Source organism: Artibeus jamaicensis, unplaced genomic scaffold, assembly GCF_021234435.1.
Source record: "Artibeus jamaicensis isolate MK-2021 breed Jamaican fruit bat unplaced genomic scaffold, CSHL_Jam_final contig_797, whole genome shotgun sequence".
NCBI classification, from domain to species: domain Eukaryota; kingdom Metazoa; phylum Chordata; class Mammalia; order Chiroptera; family Phyllostomidae; genus Artibeus; species Artibeus jamaicensis.
The window spans coordinates 5,299,653-5,321,752 of NW_026521977.1; the positions used below are offsets into that span (position 1 = coordinate 5,299,653).

The 22,100-nt window shown below is 47.9% G+C and overlaps 1 protein-coding gene across 1 annotated transcript in view; it reads left to right on the forward strand.

The window, feature by feature from the left end:
- SPON1 (spondin 1) overlaps window positions 1-22,100 on the forward strand; it is a 271,874-nt gene that overhangs the window by 230,842 nt on the left and 18,932 nt on the right. The window contains exon 7 of the mRNA XM_053673014.1: window positions 11,420-11,484. Within this exon, the coding sequence (XP_053528989.1) occupies window positions 11,420-11,484 (65 nt within the window). The remainder of the gene's footprint in view (window positions 1-11,419; window positions 11,485-22,100) is intronic.

Genomic DNA, 22,100 nt, shown 5'->3' on the forward strand with positions numbered 1-22,100 from the left:
TTACACCCAATATCTTCTCATCAAGCTGTCAGAGCTTTGAACTGTGTCTGAGCATCTGTGCTCTATCTCAGTTTATTCCGCACATCCGTTAGCAAGATGTGTCCTAAGGCAATTGCTTCTTCGCTTTATGCCATTTCACGTTACGAAAGGTTTTTACAGGAAAGCTCTGCCTTCAGATAGCGGGAGAAACCTGTATAGCTCTGTTAATGATGAACCCAAAGACCACATAACAATGTTTAAAAAAGAACATATATGCTTTTGTATCTTTTTTTACAAAACTATGTCATCTTTGGGTTAATAATTAGAGAAATTATATCATAAATTAAATTATATCTGAGATATATTAAAGGATAAAACAATATATGAGGTAGTTTATATCATCTATTTGTATAAGAATCTAGCTAGCATTGGCGAGAGAATGGTAGGAATAAAGATTGTGTGTGTGTGTGTGTGTATGATCTCAGCTGTGTGACAAAGACATACATGTATACAAATGAACACAAGAACTGATGATAACTGTTGGGTAAGGATGGTAAGGTTGTTTCTGTTTCTCTCTCTGTAACTTTCTATTACATGGTCCTATTATTTTCTTTAATTCTAAAGACCTTATTTTAGTATGTAAGGTATATTTTCATCTTGGTACAGTCCTTTCCTGACCCTTTTCAGATGCGTTAGCGCCCCTGTCTCACAGGACTCAAGTCCCTTTACCAGTGAAGCCTTCCTCAGCTGCTCTGTGTATAACTGCAGCATTCGTCCCCACCCAGCCCCGACCTCCCTCGTGCCCTCCCCTGCACTGTTTCCTACGGACAGTAAAGTCTGGCACACTGGAACTGTTCATTTGGAACGAAAGCTCCCCGAGGGCAGGGACGGGTGTCCCGTTTGTTCAGGGATCTGTCTCCAGCACCCAGAGCAGAGCCAGGCATGGAGTCGGGGCTCTGCCAATATTTGTTGGATGAGTGACTCCTCACCGGCGGCCCCCAGCATGCCAGCGATCACAGGCATGTGTGAGTACCATCCTCTGCCTTCCTCTCTGTCCTTCCACACTCGCTGGAAGGCCACCCTCAGCTCTGGTCTAAATCTCAGCTCTTCTCATCTTTTCAAGGACCCCATTCTTGCAAGTGCACCCTCTGTCCTGCAGTAGCAGTTTCTCTTTATTGGATTATCCCCTTCCACTTACAAACTTACCCTAATGGTGCTCATTTTCTGGGAAAAAAAAAAAGTCACATGCCCTTCCTGCTACTGCCAATTGTCTCCACTCCCCAGGTAGCAACCTCCTCAGAAAGCTGTCTGGGCTTGCAGGGGCACCGCCTTGCCTTCTCTCTTCCTAAACTTGCTGCAGTTGCATTTGCAGCAGTGACCAGTGTGGCAATGGAGGCAGCAGTGGGCGGGAGGACATCAGGGGGACAGTGGGGGCAGTAGGAAGACAGCAGGGATTGCAGAGGGCAGTGGGGAGAGTAGGGGGACAGTGGCTGCAGCACCAGGCCCCACAGGGGCCCTGTAAGCTGGTCTGAGTGCACCCCCCCCTCTGGCTGTTCCTTCCTAGGCTGTTTGCACTTCCCCATCCTCTGTCTCCACTCACTCCCCAGGCACCACGTCCTGTGGCTTTTACTACCACCTACACACTGATGACTTTCAAAATTATGTCTCAGCCTGAGTTCTCTCTTGAACGCCAGCCTCCCATCTTCGCCTGCCTCCATGATACCTCCCTGTGCAGTCATCCCGGACCCCTCTTTGTTTGACACCCCCCATCTAATCCATCAGCACAGCCTGTTGCTTCTCTCTTCAAAATAATGTCTTGTATCCAACATCATCTCACCCTCTCGATTGCTCTCTCCTGGTCCAGTTCCACCTGACCCCACTCCCCAAGACCCCCTTGCCCTAGGACCCTTGCTCCCCCACAGCAGTCAGCAGGCTCCCCCAAACACGGGACTCCGGCCATCGCCCCCCTGCTCACCACCCTCTCAGCAGCCTCCCAGAGCCACAGCTCAAAGGGTGCCCCCAAGACCCCCTGGGAAGACAGCCAAGGCCAGAGGCTTCCTCTGCCTTGTCATTAATTAATTGCTTAATTAACGAATCCATTATTCATTCCTTAACCATTCCCTGCATACCTCCCCCAAGCCAGGTCGGTGCTGGGGACACAGGGAGGACACAGTCCCGCCCCTACTCTGGCGCTGGCTTCCAGGCTGGGAGGCATTTGTCCTCAGAGGAAGGTGGGGAGTGGGGGACAGGGAAGAAGAGTGAAGACTGTCAAATGCTGTGTCTTTAAGACAACCGGAAATGAGCATGGTTGGGGGCTGCCTTTACAGTTGGCCTCACAGGCCCCTTTTCGGCCAGACCTGCTCTGACTCATCCTCTCTGCAGGCTCCAGTCGGGCTTCTCTGCAGCCTCAGCCTGTTTGAAAGCAGACAGCCCCTGCCTGGCATGCTCTCTCCTGCGTGATGTCAGAATCTGGCCTGGCCTGGCCCATTTCTTACTTCTCGGCTCTGCCCTCCATGCCTGCACTGACGTTTTTCTAATTGCTGCAAATAGGGGAGGAGGTGTGGAGAAGGGCCTGGGCGGATGGGGCCACCAGGTGCTGGCAGGATGGGGGAGACAGACATGCCCCGATGATCTGTTCAGCTCCCTGCTTAAACTTAGAGGAGAGAACATCATGAAGGACACATTAAACATCATGAAGGACACATTAAAAATCCAGAAAATGAGGTTAAATCCAGGATTGGCAGTTTGGTCACCAATGGACGGGCTAATCGATGCCCGTGGCTAATAGAGGCACATGCAAGGCCCGCCCCTCCTTCGGGTCCCAGAGTGATGCCAGTTGTCCGAGCTCTCCCCCTGCCGAGGACAGGCAGGCGCAGGTGGAGGGCAATAGGGGGAAGGCAGGCAGTGGATGGGCCCCTTTTCTCCCGCTTCAGAAATGCCAAGATGCTTTCACAATAGTCTCGAGGGAGAATTGTTATCTACAAGCATTATGCAATTTTCCCATCAGAATTACAGGCTGTGTTTGAAAAGAAATAAAAAGAAATTGAATTTGAAATGCTTCTGTGCAACCACACCATCTTCTCGTGGATCTGTGAATGGGCTTCAGATGCCTCCTCTGGCTTTGAAACACCTGATCAGGCAGCGGCTTGTGACAGAAGCTGCTTCCCAGGGGGACGAGGAGTGCGGTGGGCACTCCCAACAGCCAACCCAGGTTTCCAGAGGCAGACTCAGAACCTGTGAGCTCTGACCATAGTGCCTAAAGTGACTCCTCTGTCCTGTCCCTTTCCCCTCCCTCTGCTGCATGGCAGTCCCAGCAGAGTTTTCTGGACGGCGTTCTCTTCCTGCTCTTCTAGTGCCCACCAGCTCAACACACAGGTCTCTTCCTGTCACTTCACACAGCTCCAGGTCCACCCCGGGCCGGTGGATGCTGGTGGACTGGGGCTCAGAGGACACCAGCCCCTTCCTCATCACTGTCTCTCATTCATTCAACACACGTTGATCGAGCATGTTCCAAGTATGGTTCTGAACACTGACAGTACGGCAGTGAGCAACACAGACTCCTGTCTTCATGGAGACTTTATTCAGCAGGGAAGATAAATAACAGAAAAGTAAATAAGTGAGATACATGTATACAGAACAGTGACAAATACAGAAAAGAAGACCAGCATGTAAAGTGGTAGGAGGTGCTGGGTGTGATGGAGAAGGAAGGGCAGAGGATTGCTCTTTTGAACAGTGTGGTCAGAAAAGGCTTCGCTGAGAAGGTGACACGCGAGCAAACCCCGGAGGAGGCGTGCTCGGACATCGGGAGGGGCGGGGGTGGGCAGGCAGCGCATCCCTGGCACAGGGGACATCAAATGCTGTGTGCCTGGCACATCTGAGGAAAAGCAACGTGACCAGGATGGCTGGAACCAAGTGAGCAAAGGGAAGAGTCGTAAGAGATGAGGTTAACGAGGTAATGGGGACAGGGAAGATCGTGAAGGGCCATGGCAAGGTCCCCATTTGCTGTGAGGTGGGCAGCCATTGGAAGACTATGACCAGAGGAATGTGGCTACTGGGGAGCCTGCAGAAAAGTGAGGGAGGAGGCAGAGAGATGGGCCAGGTAGCAAACACAATAATCCAGGTGAGTGATGATGGTGGCTTGCACCGGGATGGTGGCAGGCAGGTGACAAAAGGCAGTTAGCTCATAAATACAAGGGTCTGGCACAAATAACACCCCTTTTGAGTACAAAATCTTTTATTACAAAAGCATAAGCATGTAATTCTGTAACATAACAATATCCCACTCAAGCACACCAGATGACATTTTAGGTGCAATGTTCAAATTAAAACTATAAATGATTACACCTGTATTACCACCAGCCGCACTCAAGCAGGCCTTACTTCTGCTGGACCCTGGACAGTTTAATAGTGGAGTTGACTGCATATGCCAATGAGTCAGATGTAAACCACAAGAGGAAGAAGCATCAAGGATGAGAAACTGGAAGGCTGGCTTTGCCATTTCATGGGAGGAGAGGTAGGGAGGCCGGGTTTGGGGAGAGGAAGATCAGGAGTCTGATTTCAGTACATGGACTAGAAAATGTTTGACCACAAACACACAAGTCTAGAGTTTGGGGGCGAGGCTGGCGTAGGAGACTGAGGAGGCATCAGTGTACATTAAGCTAGTATTTTAGGGCACGGGACAAGAGGAAATCACCCAGACAGTGCGGATAGAACGGCGGAGAGCACCGAAGGCTTGAATCCAGGGTGCTTCAATGTTCGGAGAAAGGTGAAGAAGGGCCAGCAAAGGAGACTGAGAAGGGATGGCCAGCGAGGTCAGTGCAGAGACAGCCAGTGCCAGAACCAGGTAGGAAGTGCTTCAGGCAGAGGGAACGACCAGTTGTGTCCAGTGCTGCTGAAGGGTCATAGGAGCTAAGAGCTGGGCGTTGACCTTTGGCAGTGGGGAGTTCACAGGTGACCTTGGCCAGAGCTGCTGCAGAGGAGAGAGGTGAGTCTAAGTTACTTCCATCTGAGAAATGGGACCACCTGCCTTCTTACCTCAAAGGGTGGCAGTGGAGACCCCATGAGTCTGTGAGCAAACTGGAAATCACCAAGAAATATAAGATATCTGTTTTGATTTATGACCCCATAAACCCAGAGTCTGTTGAAATGGTAGGAGGGACCACTGGGCGCGATTGATTGTACAGATGCTTATAGGCCCATTATCACCCCATAAAATGGCTCATTTCCTGCTGCTCATCCCCAGGACACTCACTGAGGAATGACTTCCCACTTCCCTTCAGAGGTAGAAGCCATCAGAATGATACATTTTATGGGTGGAAGTGGGGATTCTGGGGAAGGGTACAGGCAGAAAATGGGGCCTAACCCTGCTCATTAGGACCTTACCACAGAATGTGCAGCGCTGCCTCCCAGAGCAAACCTGTAACCCTGCGCCTCCGAGCAAGGGCTGCTTGGAGAGAACGGTCAGCCAGGAGCAGCCCCGCGCTTGCAGGAAAAACAAGCAAAGTGGGGGAGCAATGAGAGGGAGATGGAGAGGAAGAACAGTCAGGGAAGGGGGGAAAAACATGAGTTTTGTAGTTAGACACATCTGTATCGGAATCGAGGTGTCTGGTGGTCGTCAACAAGTCCCGTGACTTCTCTGAACCTCAGTTTTCTCATCTGCAAAATGACGTCATGGTTATTCCCCAAAGGTTTTCATAAGAAATAAGCTGAGGACATGCACAAAAACGTGCAATGGGACAGAACTGTGTGTGTGCATGGGTGTCATCCCGTGTGCACACGTGGGTATCACTGCACATGCACGTGGATGTCACTACACGTGCGTGCATGGGTATCGCTGCGTGTGCATTTAGTATCATCAGGCTTCCTCCTCTTTAGTAGCAATTCCTCCCCAACTCAAGGACACTTGGGCTCCCCCATCTTCTTTAAAACCAGGACGGCATTAATATTAACAGTACTGTGGACATTCTGATAACCCTCCAAGTGTGGCTGCAATATTCAGACTCAGAGTAGGCTCAGGCGAGCATGAGGCCCGGATCAGGGCTGGGGCCTGACTTTGCACGAGTGTCTGGACCCCTGCGCCACAGCTGCCCTCGTCCCAGCTCCCCTCCGCCTGGGTTCACAGGGCGATGGGTGTGGTCTCCAGGGTCAGACTAAGGTTTAAAGTCTCACTCTGCCATTGACTAACTATGTGACTAATTTGGCCAAATGAATGGTTCTGAAGATTAAAAAGTACATGCCAATCTTGAAGCGTGCTGTAAAGATTAAATAAGATACTATATGAAGGTATAATAATTAGCGAGGTCCCCAGCACATTAAAAACAATAGATCGCGGTTGTTCCTGCTTCTCTCCCTGTTTCAGTTCCCCTTCCTGTCTGACTGTGGGTTGCATCCATTCCTCTTCCTGGGGGGAGGAGGCAGGATGGGTGGGCAGACTGCAGGACTGCAGGTCTGGGGCAGGACGTGCTGTGTTGGGGGAGCTTAGCCTCCCTGCCTCCCTGAGCAAAGGGGCCTTAGGGTGAGGAACAGATGTGGTTCGGGACTAGAAGATGAAGGCAAAAGGTCAGGATCCGGGAAAATGCAGGAGCAGAGCAGGAGGTGAGGAGTAAGGAAGGGAGGAGGAGACAGACTTGGGCCTCCTGCTGTGGGCCTGGCTGAAATGCCCAGTGCCCTCCCAAACAGGGTGTGGCTCTGTAGGGCATGGGAGGGTCAGTGCGGGGTAAGGCGGTTTACACACCAGCCCCTGCCCTGACGCCCTCAGACTCACATTCTTGGACTCTGCTCTGCTCCGACTTTGTGTCTCCTGGTATTGGTGGGGTGTCTGCCTCCAACCAGTCCCAGCCTGTTTGCATTCCACGCAAACCCTTGCTCCTCTGGGTCTGACCTCAGCCCGTGACCTGCTTGGGGCTGTGTGATTCCCGCTTGATACCAGTAACTATGGAGCCTGAGTACAGCTGTCACCTCTTCTCAGTATGTGTGTCCAAAGCCAAATGAAAGAACTCATCCCTGTGAAGATGGACACGAGTGACCTGTAGCTTCTTTGGGCTTTTAAATTTTAATTGGTATAACTCTGGAAATTGCTAATGTCATCCAAGTGAGGCACGAACTGTGAATGTCCTAAAATACTTACTTTGTTTGAAAAGGATCCTATGAGAGATGTATAAAAGCTCTAAGGATTGTTGAAAGATCCTTTCTGTGCTTTAGAGACTTGTTAAAACGACTTTTCATTAAGTCCAAAGTTTGGATTGCTTACTCTGAATGTAAGTCTGCCATTCATCAAAACGCAAAAGCCTAGTGCCCCCCCAGCCTGTGGCCCCATCTGGGGCTTACCAAGTTGCCCATCACTGGCTCCCTGAGTTTCTCAGCTCTCCTGGGCTTCGTTAGTTCATAAATGCAACCGTGTGCTCCACTTTCTGTGCTCAAGCAGCACAAATCGATTCTAATACCAGCTCGGCCTGAATGTAAGTAAGAATAAGAATAGTAGCTAATATGGTTTTTTTTTCAATCCTCACTCAAGGATAGAGGTTCTTTCTTTCTTTCTTTCTTTCTTTCTTTCTTTCTTTCTTTCTTTCTCTCTCTCTCTCTCTCTCTCTCTCTCTCTCTCTCTCTTTTCTGATTTTAGAGAGGAAAGGAGGGAGAGGGAGAGGGAGAGAGACGTCTATGTGAGAGAGAAACACCCATCAGCTGCCTCCCATAGGCACCCCAGCCAGGGACCAAACCCACAACCTGAGGATGTGGCCTGACCAGAAATCAAACCTGCAACCTTTTGGTGTCTGGGACAGTGCTCCAGCCAACCCAGCCACCTGGCCAGGGCTATAGTCGCTAATATCTATTAGCAGTAGAGGCACTGTGTTAGCACATTACATGAATTATGTCATGCACTCCCCCGAACGATCCAGTGCAGTAGATACTGTTTAACCCCATTTCGCACGTGAAGAAGCTAAGAGAGGTGAAGACAGTTACCAAAGGCCACGGAACTAGCAAGTGGTGAAACCAGGGTTTAAACTCAGGTATGACCCCAAAGCTTGGGCTCTCAACCCAACTGTGTTCCTGCCGCCTGGGTCAGAAATACTAAGGAGAATGAGAGGACCAGTGTGTCCAAAGTCGTGAAGACATGGGCAGACACGTACACATTCTTGCTGGAGTATAAATTGGTGCAGACGTTTGGAGGAAAAATCGGTAGGCCCTGCCAAAAATTTAAATCTGCTTTATCTTTTAATCATTCCTGGGAACCTATGACACAGGAACCCTTGGGTTTGTAAACAAAGAAATATAAACACACATGTCTATCATGCATCATTTATGGCAACAATTAAATATCCACCAATAACGTTGGTTAAAAAAATATTAGAGAACATCTGTGCTGTGGAATTCTACACATGCTCATATATCATCAAAAAGAATGATGTGACTTTGCTTTTTCAGAAATTTGCTGACCGTCCACAGCATCTAGATATGGCCATGAACAAGCTAGACACTCTCCAATCCTGTAGGACTCGGGTTCTGCCAGAGAATTGATACAGTAACAAAATTACTTAGCTTTAAAAATAATTTTTCCAGAAGGCTCCTGCTTTCTTATTTCATTGGGTAACATGAATGAGCACAAATGAGAGACAATGAGCAGTTGATCGTGCAGATGGTGTGGAACCACTAGATGAAACAAATTATAGCGGCAAGCTGTGCCGATGCCCCCAACACGTGGACCCACCATCCTGGGAGCCTCCGTAGCTCTGAAAACGACAGACAGAATTTCATCACCATGAGTAAACAATAATGAAGGGCCCAAACAATTTTTGTGGAGTTCTTCTGCAAAAGCAAAATCAATATGTCATTAGTTGGGACCCAAAAGTCAAAATTTAATGGCAGTGCAGGGTGATGCTGCAGGGCCTGCCAACTTGGGGGCCACTGCAGCTCCACCCGTGCTAATTTTTTCCTTTTCTGTGAGGCATTTCTTTCCTACAAGACAAAATGATCAGCATCAGGCAGTGTCTCATTTCTTGGATTCCTTTTTTATTAGTCTTGACCAGGTTTACCATAATTGAAAGACCTTCTATACTTCAAAAATCAACAAAAAGAGAGCTCTGACGCTGTATCCATTGACAAGGAAAGTTTCCCGTGATGTTAATATTAAGGAAAAGTGTAAAAATCACAGTGCGAATAAGAGGCACAGTGTGAGGAGCTGTGTCTGACGCATGCGCACACACAGAGTCGCACCTGCAGACCCGAAGGCCTGGAGTGAGGCACACCCAACGGCAACGTTCTGGAGAAGGAGGTAGAAGGCAGGGCACACACCAAAGCGGGGAGTGCTCCACATTTACACTGCATGCTTCTGCGCTGCTAATTTTGTCTACAATAAGCATGGAGTATACTGGAATTAAAAGTCAAAAAAGTATATCAGGAATTTCAAAATGACCATGGGAAGTTGTGGGGAGCTGCTGAAGGGTTAGGCAGGGAGTGGATTGGTCGGATTTGCAGCAATATGGAGGGCGTGGTGGGGAGAAGCAAGAAGGTGCAGGGGACTAAGAGACCAGTGAGGAGACTGCGGAAGAATTCAAGAGATGTTAAGGCTATGGACACAGTGGATGTTGGGGCCCAATTGCTGTGAAGGGGTGGGCGCTGTAGGAATGCTGGCGACGCCTGGCGTCTACTTCAGGTGGGTGCGCCTTTACCCACGTGGGGCCACAGGAGGAGGAGCAGGTTCTGGGTCAAACAAAGAGCTCGCCGTGGGACACGGGATCCATGAGATGACTACAGCAACCCAGGTCTTGGGAGATCCAGCGCTGGCATTCGGGAGATAGGCCAGGTCTCACAAGCGACTTCATGATGAGCAGCTTCTTTCAGTTATTCAATAGATATGTATAAGGAATAAATCAGGGAGACATTCTCAACAAGTAAAAATGTCTCTCATGAGAAGTGTAAACCTCTCAGTTAGCACTTAGAGATGCTCTTTGGAGACATGTGAATGTGGGGTGTTGTGTGCATTCAATGATTCTTTACTCTGATGAAAAGAGGGGAGCCTGAGCCCTGGCCAGGAGGTTCAGTTTGTTGGAGCATGGTCCTGATGAGCTAGCGTTGGGGTTCAATCCCCAGTCAGTGTGCACGCTGGATTCAACCAATGAATGCATGCGTGGGTAGAACAACAAATCGATGTTTCTCTCTCTCTCAAATCAATAAATTAAAATAATTTTTTAAAGAGGGAAACCTGAGCTCAGGAAGACGCTGCAACTTTCTTCTCAGGCTGGAGGGAGGGACTCTTCCCTGTGGGCCACACGTCTGCCCTTCACCCCACCAGGACCATCTGTAACACCCAGGCCAAGCCGGATCCAGCTGATCTCTCTTCCTCTCAAAGGTCTACCACCCACCAACGAGGTGCTCCAGACCAGCAGGTCTTAGTTCATCTTTGGGCCTGATCCTGGAGACACTTTGACCTCTTTCCTTCCCATCTCCTTGGGGCCGTGGGAATCTCTGGGCAAGGTACCCAGCTAAGGAGAAATCCACCAGTTAATTCCAAAGATGATGTTCTAGGCACCCACAGCCAGGCATGGCTCTAAGAACTGGGGCAGAGCTGTGAGCTGTCCAAGCACACCTCTGCCCTCCTGCAACTCGGGGAGCTGTTTAGTCGGCAGCAAACCTCTTCCTTCCACAGCCAGCGCCAGTCTGGACCTCTGTATGCGTAGCCGGCAGCGGTGTCTGAGCACTGTAGAGCCCAGTGTGTAACTGAAAATAAGAACATAAATAAACCTCCTATTTAACAAAAATTAGCAAAGTTCTCATTTTTCCCCCACAGTGATGACTTCATGCTTTCCTTCAAAGTGTTAATTGTCAGATTCTTCCTCAAAAAAGTATTTTTGGTCCCCACACCCTAAGGGTGGTCTACACACTGTCCAAAGCAAAACAGAGTGTAACAACATGAGTGGCATGGGCTGTGGCCCCGGCTCGGTCCTGGCCTCCTCATCTAAAGGAGTCCATTCTGGTGCGTGAGTCTCAACAGCAGGGGAGGCCTCAGGGGTGATGATCCAGGGGGCAGTGTGGGCTCCCACTCCAGTGTGGCCTGGAGCGGGTTCCAGCCCAGGTCTGGACACAGAGCATACAATCTTCCCTCAGGCTAGACACGTACGGAAGTCTGGCCGTTCAAGGCAGGCTCCAGGTCATAGCCCGGCTTCAGGGGCCAAGGGACGGGCTGAGCTGGAAACCAAAGGTGTGGCTCCGTCGATACTTCAGTATGCAGCACACACCAGGCACACTGGGCCCTCAGCCCTTCCTCCTGGGATTGCGTAGGCCTCAGGGCTTCCCCACCCTGGGGCCGGATGGTTCCCACACCTGGGCAGGTAGAGCCTCCATAGCAGGTAAGTGAGTGAGGGGTAGACAGTGTGACCATGTCAAAAACCTCTTGCTCCCCTGAGCCCAGCTCCCCTGACTAAATATCTGTGGTCCTTTTTTGCAGAGTGATGAGGTCCTCACCGTAATCAAAGCCAAAGCTCAGTGGCCAGCCTGGCAGCCTCTCAACGTGTAAGTACCAAACAGACCCTGGCTCTTCGCTCTCCCTATCCTAGCCTTGAACTTGAAGCCACTCACCCAATGGCCACAGCATGCCAGTTAGCTCATTAAAGTCAGCAACACCTGTCAGATGGACACACAGGCCAGGCGCATGGCCATGCGTTGAGTGTCGCTGGTGCCCCTACTCTCTCAGGACGCAGTCTTGGTCTCTGTTCCCCTCACGGCTCTAACACTGCAGAGGATCCGACTTAGAACATGGATTCACCGGTATGCATTCACTCATGCTCTCAGCCACAACGAGCTGCAGGACATTTGCTCTCCAAGTTCAGGGGTGTACTCACTCTAAGCAAATAATCCTCACGGGAAGCCCGGTTTACCCCAGGTTCCTTTCTCAGTCTCCATCTTTTCTGTCTACTCCATCTCTTAGAGACCTCATCCTACCATGCACTTTGGTAAATAGGGGTATGCTGATGGCTCCCCAAACTACCACTTCCCCAGGTAGGTATGTAGGTAGGTGATGAATAAATCCATCCACCAGCCTTGGAATCCCTCCCTGACTTCCCTGTGTCTCCAGGATGCAGTCTGCACTTCTCAGTCCCCCCGTGAGGACACAGTGAGGACACAGTGAGCATGACACACTTCGGCCCCTGCCTCCTGTTCCTTGGGGCTCATGTCTGGCCGCCTCCTACTCTGCACCTCCCTGCAGTACCCTGATTCCCATGCAGTTCCTTGAACAAGCCTGGATTTTATTTCTCCTTCATGGATGCCAGGCCTGGAGCAAAGTTCCCAGCCAACCACCAAAAAATGATTTATGAAGACAGGCTTGGCTCGCCCCTTTGTGAGCCGTCTGCCCACGCTAACAATAACACTGATGACGAAGGCAACAACGTGGGGAATGTATGAGATACTGGTCAGGGGGAGAAAAGGCGAACTCATATAAAGCGTAGGAAAGGAAGTACAAGAAAGACTGCACAGGATGGGGCAGCAGGAGCCGAGGGAGGAGCACTCGCACACGACCAGCTGGTGGCAGGGAAGCTGTTGCCAGGGACCTGGTGACCACCTGCTTAACCACTCAGGAAACTAGTGGCTCATCCCCTGCTCAGTGCCCATCCTATACCCAGTCCCCACCCTTTGGAATGCCCAGCCAAGAAAGAGACAGACAACAGACAGTTCCACCACTCCAGGCCTGCTCTGCACAAGTGCACGTGGCCCGTCTACACAGAGTATGTCCACCATAACGCCACTGTGCTAGCCCTGTTTGCTCCCAAAGGAGCAGTGTTACAATGAGGATATGCGTGGCTCTGGGAGCCCAAAGAAGGGGCACAACCCAGCCTGAGACTGGGGCCAGGGCAAGGTCAGGAAGTCTTTGTGCAGGAGGTGCCACGGGGCTGAGTCTGGAAAGATGCTCCTTGCCCCAGAGTGGCCCAGGTCTGGTGGAGCTGAGGCCCTGAGCGGAGGCGTGAGGAGAGCAAGACAGGACAGGGACAGCTGACCAAGGGCAGCCCCGCTGGCTGCGTGGAGGCTTTTGCTAGCTTGCTGTGATCTCTAAGCCTTGCTCTCGGTCTTGTCTGAGGAAGCTCAGAACAGAGTAAGCAGTCCCTGAAACAGCGCAGGGGTTGGGGTGCCAATCCTTTGCACAGCTGGAAACCCATGTACACCTTTTGACTCCCCCAGAGCTTAACTACTAATAACCTACTGCTGACCAAAAGCCATACCAATAACATAAATAGTCAATTGACACATATTTGTATGTTTTATGTATTATACACTCTTTTCCTACAACAGAGTAAGCTAAAAAAAAAATGTTATTTTAAAAAAATCATAGGAAGAGAAAATGCATTTACAGGACTATACATATTTATTGAAAAAATTCCCCACATACAGGGTGGGGCAAAAGTACAATTGTGAGTATGCAAAACACTTGAATTTATCTTTTATTATCATTTATTAGTTATCACATTATTTTCCATATGAACAACTAACTGTAAACCTACTTTTGTCCCACCCTGTTAAATGGACTTGCACAATTCAAATGCTTTTTAAGGGTCGACTGTAGTTGAAAACATGCCCAGGCTTAGAAGTGCCTTCCCCTCCGAGAAGGGCAGGGCCTTCTGGGTGGGCTCTCTCCTGGTGGGCGGGCAGTTTCTTGTTTCATGCCTGTCCCACCAGAAAACACCGAGGTGAATTCACAAAGGCCTTCAGCCCCCTTTTGCATAATTAACATCGAAAAAATATCCAGTCCGAATCCTGTTTGCTCAGGCTGTCTTCTCAGCTTCCCCCAGCTCCCAGGCTCTCAGAACCTTTACATGATGAGTTCCTCACCTTCAGCTCAAGACCAGGTAGGGGTCAGGGACATCTGGGCCACAGTTTGTGGATGTCAATTTTTACACCACTAAGGAAACCTATCCCGTTGTCCCTTAAGGAGCCTGGGTTTAGAAAGACGTAAACTGTACAGCAAGGTGCTTCAGGAAGGACAGAGGGAGGAAGGGAAGGAGGAAAGGAAGAAAGCAGAGAGAAATCCTTTTCCCGTGAGCACCTACTATTTGGCAGATCCCGTACTAGGCACTTACATTCCTTATCCCACTTAACCCTCATACCAGCCCCAGGGTAAACCCCACGGGGACCATAATCCTCACTTACAGAGGACGGGCCCAACGCTCAGAGGCTGTGTGACAGGCCCAGCCTCAGCATCGGCTGCACCAGCGCAGAAGCTGACTTCAGTGTCCACGCCCTTCACTACAGCAAGGCCCTTCCGATTAAGTAACCGTCCCTTACCCATTCTTTTTTTAAATACTTTTATTGATTATGCCATTATAGTTGTCCCATTCCCCCCTTCATTCCCCTCCTCCCTGTACACCCTCTTCCATCCACATTCCCCCGCTTTAGTTCATGTCCATGTGTCTGTCATAAGTTCTTTAGCTTCTACTTTCCCATACTATTCTTGCTCTCCCCCTGTCATTTTTTCCCCCACTGTCTATGCTACTTATTCTCTGTACCTTCTCCCCCCTTCTCCTCCTCCCACTCCCCTGTTGCTAACCTTCCATGTGATCTCCATTTCTATGGTTCTGCTCCTGATCTAGCTGTCCTCTTAGTTTGCTTTTGTTTTAGGTGTGGTTCTTAGTACCTGTGAGTTTGCTATCCTTTCACTGTTCATTTTTTTTATCTTCTTTTTCTCAGATAAGTCCCTTTAACATTTCATATAACAAGGGCTTGGTGCTGATGAACTCCTTTAACTTGACCTTATCTGAGAAGCACTTTATCTGCCCTTCCATTCTAAATGAAAGCTTTGCTGGATAGAGCAATCTTGGATGTAGGTCCTTGCCTTTCATGACTTGGAATACTTCTCTCCAGCCCCTTCTTGCCTGCAAGGTCTTTTTTGAGAAATCAGCTGACAGTCTGATGGGAACTTCTTTGTAGGTGACTGTCCCCTTATCTCTTGCTACTTCTAGGATTCTCTCCTTCATTTTAATCTTGGCTAATGTAATTATGATGTGCCTTGGTGTGTTCTTTCTTGGGTCCACCTTTTTTGGGAGTGTCTGAGCTTCCTGGATTTCCTGGATGTCTATTGCCTTTGCCAGATTGGAGAAATTCTCCTTTATTATTTGTTCAAATAAGTTTTCTACTTGTTGCTCTTTCTCTTCCCCTTCTGGTACCCCTGTAAGTTGGATGTTGGAATGTTTAAAGATGTCCTGGAGGTTCCTAAGCCTCTCCTCATTTTTTTGAATTCTTATTTCTTCATTCTTTTCTGATTGGATTGTTTCTTTCTTCCTTCTGGTCCACTCCATTGATTTGAGTCCCAGTTTTTTTTTTTCCATTGCTATTGGTCCCTGTGCATTTTTCTTCATTTCAATTAGTGTAGCCTTCATTTTTTCATCTAATTTGTGACCAAAATCAACCAGTTCTGTGAGCATCCTGATCACCAGTGTTTTGAACTGTGCATCTGATAGGTTGGCTATTTCTTGGTCACTTAAAAGTATTGGCTCTGGGACTTTGATTTATTCTTCCGATTGAGCCATTTTTGGTCAGGTCACGCCTGTTATGTATGAGGAGCAGAGCCTTAGGTATTCACCAGGGCAGGGCAAACCACATCGCTGGGTTGTGACGCTGTATGTGGGAGTGGGGTCAGAGGGAGCAATGGCGTTTGTTCCACACTCTCTCGGATTTCAGTCCCCCCTGCCACTTCCCACAAGCTGACACCTTTTCAACTGATGCTTCTAGGCTTTATTTCCTGTCGCTGGGGCCCTGGGTTTCCAGGTCTATCTTGCTGCCCGTTTTTGCCTAGTTTATTTGCACGCGAATGTGTGACCACAGTCAGCCCTGCACCACCTGTGTTCCCAGGTCTGGCTGCCACTGCATTTTCCTGCCACAATTCCTCTCTGCCGGCCGCCAGCTCTGCCCCTCTTACCAGTGTGGTTGAATGGTTGTCGGACTTCCGTACAGTTCAATTTTCTGTCTGTTCTGGCTGTGTTTTTGTTTCTAAATCTTTGTTGTCCTTAATTCTGGTTGTCTTAGGAGGCAGTGTTTCTACCTACGCCTCCCTCTGGGCTGGAAGTCCCATTATCCATTCTTTAATCAGTCAAAACATAAAGCTGCCAATCAGACTTCTGATCAGCATGAAATTAGCAGTGTGACTGCACCCAATTGTCTGACTCCTGAAAAAAAAAAAGGCCCACAGATTCTTAACTTGCACGTACCCCATGTTCTATCAAGGGTGACTGAAACATTTCATTGCCTCAACAAACGTGCACCCGGTGTCTCCCAAGGAAAGTGCTGTGGAAGGCCCCCAGGGACACGGCGCTGAGCAGAGCAGATCTTCCCGTGGAGCTCACAGTGTGATGGGGGAGAGACATGGACCAAAAGATGGCGAATGTGACATGTCTAGGAAACAAAGACATGAGCTGCCATGAGAGTGTGTGGTTGGGGCCCCAAACCAGCCTACGGGTCAGAGGAACCTTCCTTGAGGACATGGGAATTGAGCTAAGAGTCAAGGAATCAAGAGGAGTTAACTAGGTAAAGAAGCAAAGCAAGGGGAGAACGTTCTAGAAAGTCTAGAGAGACTATTATGTGCAAAAGCCCTGAGGAGGGAGCAGAGCATAAAGTACCAACAGGTTATGGTGTAACTATATCCAGAAATCAGAGCTGAGCTTGGTGCAGGGCCAACCCATGTGACATTGAAGATTTTGATTTTTACATTAAGAGTAATGGGAAATCATTGAAGGGTTTTAAGCTGGATGACAACATGATCAGATTTAGATTAAAACAACACCCTGGCTCCCGTATGAAAAGGGTAAGCGTAGCTGAGGCAAGACCAGTGGGGAGGCTGTTGCAGAGGTGCGGGGAGAATTAACAGAGACTTTGACCAGGATGGTGGCAGTGGAGATGGGGAGGTGCAGGGGCCTGGGAGACACATGGGAGTAAAAACAGACGGCTGTGGTGATACGTTGGATAAGGAAGATGAGAAAGGCAGAGAGGTCAAGATGCTTAATTGATGAGTTGGTGGGTCCTCTCATAAGGTATGGAACATCAGATGAAGTTCAGCAGGGAAGATCGTGGATTCAGTTCTGGATGGGTTACCTTGGAAATGCCTTCAAGGTACCCAGTCGGAGGTGTTACATAAACAGTTACCTATGAAGCTCTGAAGCTCATGGGTGTGCAGGGGAATTCTGCACTAAGAGTCAACAAGGAATGGTTGACAATGACAAGGTTAAGGGTGAGAGAGCTTGAGAATAAGTCAAGGCCTTCGGGCTGAGTCCAGAGAGCACCGGCATTTAGTGCTGAGGAGGACTTTCCTGCAAAGGAAACAGAAAAGGAATAGCAGAGAAACTGGGGAAGGAAGCTTGCTGTCAGAAAAGCCAGGCAAAGAACACATTCAAAGAGTGGGCGGCCTGTGTCCAATGTGGCTGAGAAATCAAGTACGATTAGAGCTGCAGAGTGTCCACTAGATTTACCAACATGAAGATCTGTCAGTGACCTTACTGAGACTACTCTCTGCAGAGCGGTGGGGCAGACGTAAACAGCCTGGAGCAGGGTGAAATGTGAACAGAAGATGAGGTTACGGAGTCAGTGAGTACAGACAACTGTCCTGTGAAATTTGCTGTGAAAAACAAGACTGAGCCGCAGCTCCAAGAAGATGAAAGAATCAATGGACTTTTTTTCCCTTGGTTTTTAAGACAGGATAGGCTTTCTGAGAAATTGAAAAAAAAATATTTGGAGATGCCTTCTTATGCTTCACTCCTCCCTTAGACGTCCTAATACCCCAGTGGAACAGATTTAATTGACAGCAAACACTCAGACATCCCAAACACCCAAACCCTCTCCACTCAGTGCTACCAGCTGGCCAGGGGAACATTGTTTTCCTTTGATATGCACATACCCCAGGTTCCCCTAACCCCATCCAAATCTCATTAGGAAGTCAAATTGGGAAGCCAAGTTTTGTTTTGCAGACTCAGCCCTGCCCCCCCTCACTGAGCCTGCTCGATTGAGGTTAATGGGATTCCAGCCTCTCTCCGGGCCAGTGGAAAGCCAGGGTGACCTACTTTGCAAGGTCCTGCCCATGGAAACTGACTTGTTTTCCAATGATCTTCATCTTTATCCACTAGACCACTTCTCAAAGGACAGCCTTGAATGAACAAATTAGCTGCTGACTTGTTTAGCTCAATAAATCAAGCTGTGGCTCCAACAGCCCAGAGCACAGGTACAGACAGGAAAGACAAATTCTTAACAAAACCCACATCCGTCACCAGTTCCTCTGGTGCCTGAGCAAAAAATTTTGCAGGTTTCCTGCAAATCGATTCTGAATTTCCACCACCCAGTTCCTCTGGTTTAGTCTGGATGTTAGGAATTACTGGAACTTTTAAAAAGAATTTTTATTTCTTTAAAAAATAAAACAAAAGTTTATTATTATTATTTTTTAATTTATTTTTTATTGATTATGCCATTACATTTGCTCTATTCCCCCCTCCCTTCCCCTCCACCCTGCATACCCCTCCCCCACCATTTCCCCCTTTAGTTCATGAACATGTGTCTCAAATTCTTTAGATTCTGTATTTCCCCTACTATTCTTACCCTCCCCCCCTATCTATTTTCTATCTACTGTCTATACTACTTATTTTCTGTACCTTCTCCCCCCTTCCCCTCCTCCCACTCCCCTGTTGCTAACCCTCCCTGTGATCTTCATTTCTATGGTTCTGCTCCTGATCTAGCTATCCTCTTAGTTTGCTTTTGTTTTAGGTGTGGTTCTTAATAACTGTGAGTTTGCTGTCCTTTCACTGTTCATCTTTTTATCTTCTTTTTCTTAGGTAAGTCCCTTTAACATTTCATATAGTAAGGGCTTGGTGATGATGAACTCCTTGAATTTGACCTTATCTGAGAAGCACTTTATCTGTCCTTCCATTCTAAATGAAAGTTTTGCTGGGTAGAGCAATCTTGGTTGTAGATCTTTGGTTTTCATGACTTGGAATACCTCTGTCCAGCCCCTTCTTGCCTGTAAGGTCTCTTTTGAGAAATCAGCTGACAGTCTGATGGGAACTCCTTTGTAGGTGACTGTCCCCTTAGCTCTTGCTACTTCTAGGATTCTCTCCTTCATTTTAATCTTGGCTAATGTAATTATGATGTGCCTTGGTGTGTTCCTTCCCGGGTCCAACTTCCTCGGGACTCTCCGAGCTTCCTGGATCTCTCGGAAGTCTATTTCCTTTGCCATCTTGGGGAAATTCTCCTTTATTATTTGTTCAAATAATTTTTCAACTGGTGGTTGTGCCTTTCCCCCCTTCTGGTACCCCCTATAATTCGGATGTTGGAACGTTTAAAGATGTCTTGGAGGTTCCCAAGCCTCTCCTCATTTTTCTGAATTCTTATTTCTTCAATCCTTTCTGCTTGGTCATCTTTTTCTTCTGTCTGGTCCTCTCCCTTGATTTGAGTCCCAAGTTTCTTTCCATCACTATTGGTATCTTTTGTATCAGCATTCATTTCAATTAATTTAGCTTCCATATGTTTCTCTAATTTGTGACTAAAATCAACCAGTTCTGTAAGGATCTTTATAACCAGTGTTTTGAACTGTGCATCTGAAAGACTGGCTATTTCTTCATCACTTAGGTCTATCGGTTCTGGGGCTCTGAGTTGTTCTAGAGCCATTTTTGGTTTATTCGTGCTGTTTAGTGAGCAGAGCGAAGCCTTAGTTGTTTACCAGGACGGCGCGACCCAGGTCGCTGGTTTGTGACACTGTGTGTGGGGGCGGGGTCAGAGAGGGAGCAATGGCGTTCCTCTCCGCTAGCCCAGCGCATCTAGTCACTCAAACGCCTCGGGCTTGCTTATCCGATCCTAATTTTGCGAGCCTGCTGCACCGCGTGGGTTTCCCTTCTCACTGGTTTCTCCGCACGTAAATGCGCGCGACTGAGCGACTCACCGCGCCTATTCCCTGTGCGCTCCGGCAGCCAGCTCGCTGGCGATCAGCCCTCGGTTGCCTGCGCGCCCCGCGCACCGCCCCGGGAATTTTTTCTTGCTAACCTGCTCTGCTTCTGGCCTTGCTCCTCGTACCGGTCCAGCCGAGTATCTAGTTGTCCTTTGGACTCCGTATTGTCGATTTTCCGTGTGGCTTGGTTGTGACTGCTGTTAAAAATAGTTGTTCTTAGATTTGGTTGTGCACAGAGGCGAGGTGGACCCTCCACCTACTTCTCCATCTTGGCGGAAGTCCCAAAAGTTTATTATTAAAAGGAACTTATATTCCCTTTCTTGTAATGAGTCCTGTAAAAGGACTGCAGTCTCCTTAATTATTCCCAGCCGCTCTGCTTAATTAACATTTGATTAGACAGTGGTTGTGTTCTCAAGACAGATGAGGGGCTGCTGAACTGGAGACACCCTCACCCTGCCCAGAAATCCTGCCTCCAGGGAGGGTCTGTGCCCAGTAATCACCCAAGCCATGGTTCCCCGTAGGGTCAGAGGCATCTTTCTCTCAAATCAGGGCTGAAGGCACAGGACCTTCCCTGCCTCCTGCAGCACTTGCCCAGGCCCACTGATGTCCTCAGGAATGTAAAGGAAGACTGGATTATATATGATCTAATCAACCAGATGGACCCGGAGCTCCAGATGCTTCCAGGTTATAGTTTTCTAGGTCTGGAAATCACTCAAACCTTCCTCTACTCACACAGGGCCTCAGCCTAATGCGTGGCTCGAGCGCCCTCTCGTGGTCCTATTGAGTTTCTGCAGCCCCCAAAACTATTGAGCATTAGTTGAAACACACCATGACAGACAGAACTCAGTATGTGAATGATCTGGGTCACCAGTGGCTTGAGTCTCACCGGCGTGGATCTTTAATTTAGAAGGGCATAATAAGACTCGAAAAGGATCATTAAAAAACCTTTATTGCCTCTTTTCTTTTGTGCTGCTTTTGAAATTTTTGTTTAGACATGTTTTCTTTATCTCTCGAGATTGTGATGTTTTTCTTGCAGATTTGGATTACCTCTGTATATACAATAGGTATTAACATTTGTCCATCACACTAGAGCAGGGGTATCAAACTCATTTTCACCAGGGGCCACATCAGCCTCGAGGTTGCCTTCAAAGGGCCGAATGTAATTTTAGAACTGTATACACGTAACTGCTCCTTAACAGTTAAGCGAGAGCTTAGAGCTGCTGCCAGGTAGAAACAAGGTGCTGGGCCGGATAAAACAAGGTGGAGGCTGGATTCGGCCCTCGGGCCTTGTGTTTGCCACCTGTGAGATAAAGGGAAACCTTTTGCCCACGTTATTTTTTTCTCTATACTTCAGTACAGCTGTTTTCATTATACAGCTAGTTTCAGTTGAGTCTAATACAATTTGCTACATTTGTGATTGTTTTTATTGTTGAAAAGCTGGGAAAATTAACATTTCTCTAGCAGATCAAAAAACTTGACTTATTTCAATAATCTGGTTGTTTTCTATTTAACACTGGATTTTTGTGTGTATGATAGTGGATGTGAACCCCATGCTTTTATTGCAATTAAGGTAGCCCAACCCCACTCATTGCACGATCTTTTCTTTTCTTTTCTTTTTTATTTTTATTTTAATTGTTGTTCAAGTACAGTCTTCTGTCTTTTACTCCCATCCCAGCCCATCCCCCCAGTCTTTGCATGATCGCTTCTTTCCCCCTAAATTGAAAAAATCCTTCTCTAAAGTTTGTGGGATCTCCAGTCTGTGCCACTAATTTCTCTTTCTTATCCTGAATATTATATCATTTCCATTATCATGTTTTATAATATATTCAGTTTTACGGTATAGCCGGATCAACTGTCTTTGCTAGAAAACTGATTAAAATTTAAATCCCACATAGAAAAATGAAACCAAATTAACACAATACCATATATGGGAAAATGTGGCATATAAAAAAGCATGAATCAGAATGTCTATTATGGTTTGGGCAAATTAAAGAACTCTAATCATATTTAGCACTTCCTAAAGGAAATTCACATATACTCTTAACTCATTATTTTAACATTGCATTTTTATTACAGAAGTATTAAGTACTTGGAGGTGATTTTTAAATTACATTTGAAGGTCAAAGAAAGTACAACGGCTCCATATTTGTTTCTTAGATTAATTCATTTATTTCAACAAATATTTGACGAGAATCCACTGCATGCCAAGTTCTATGCCAGG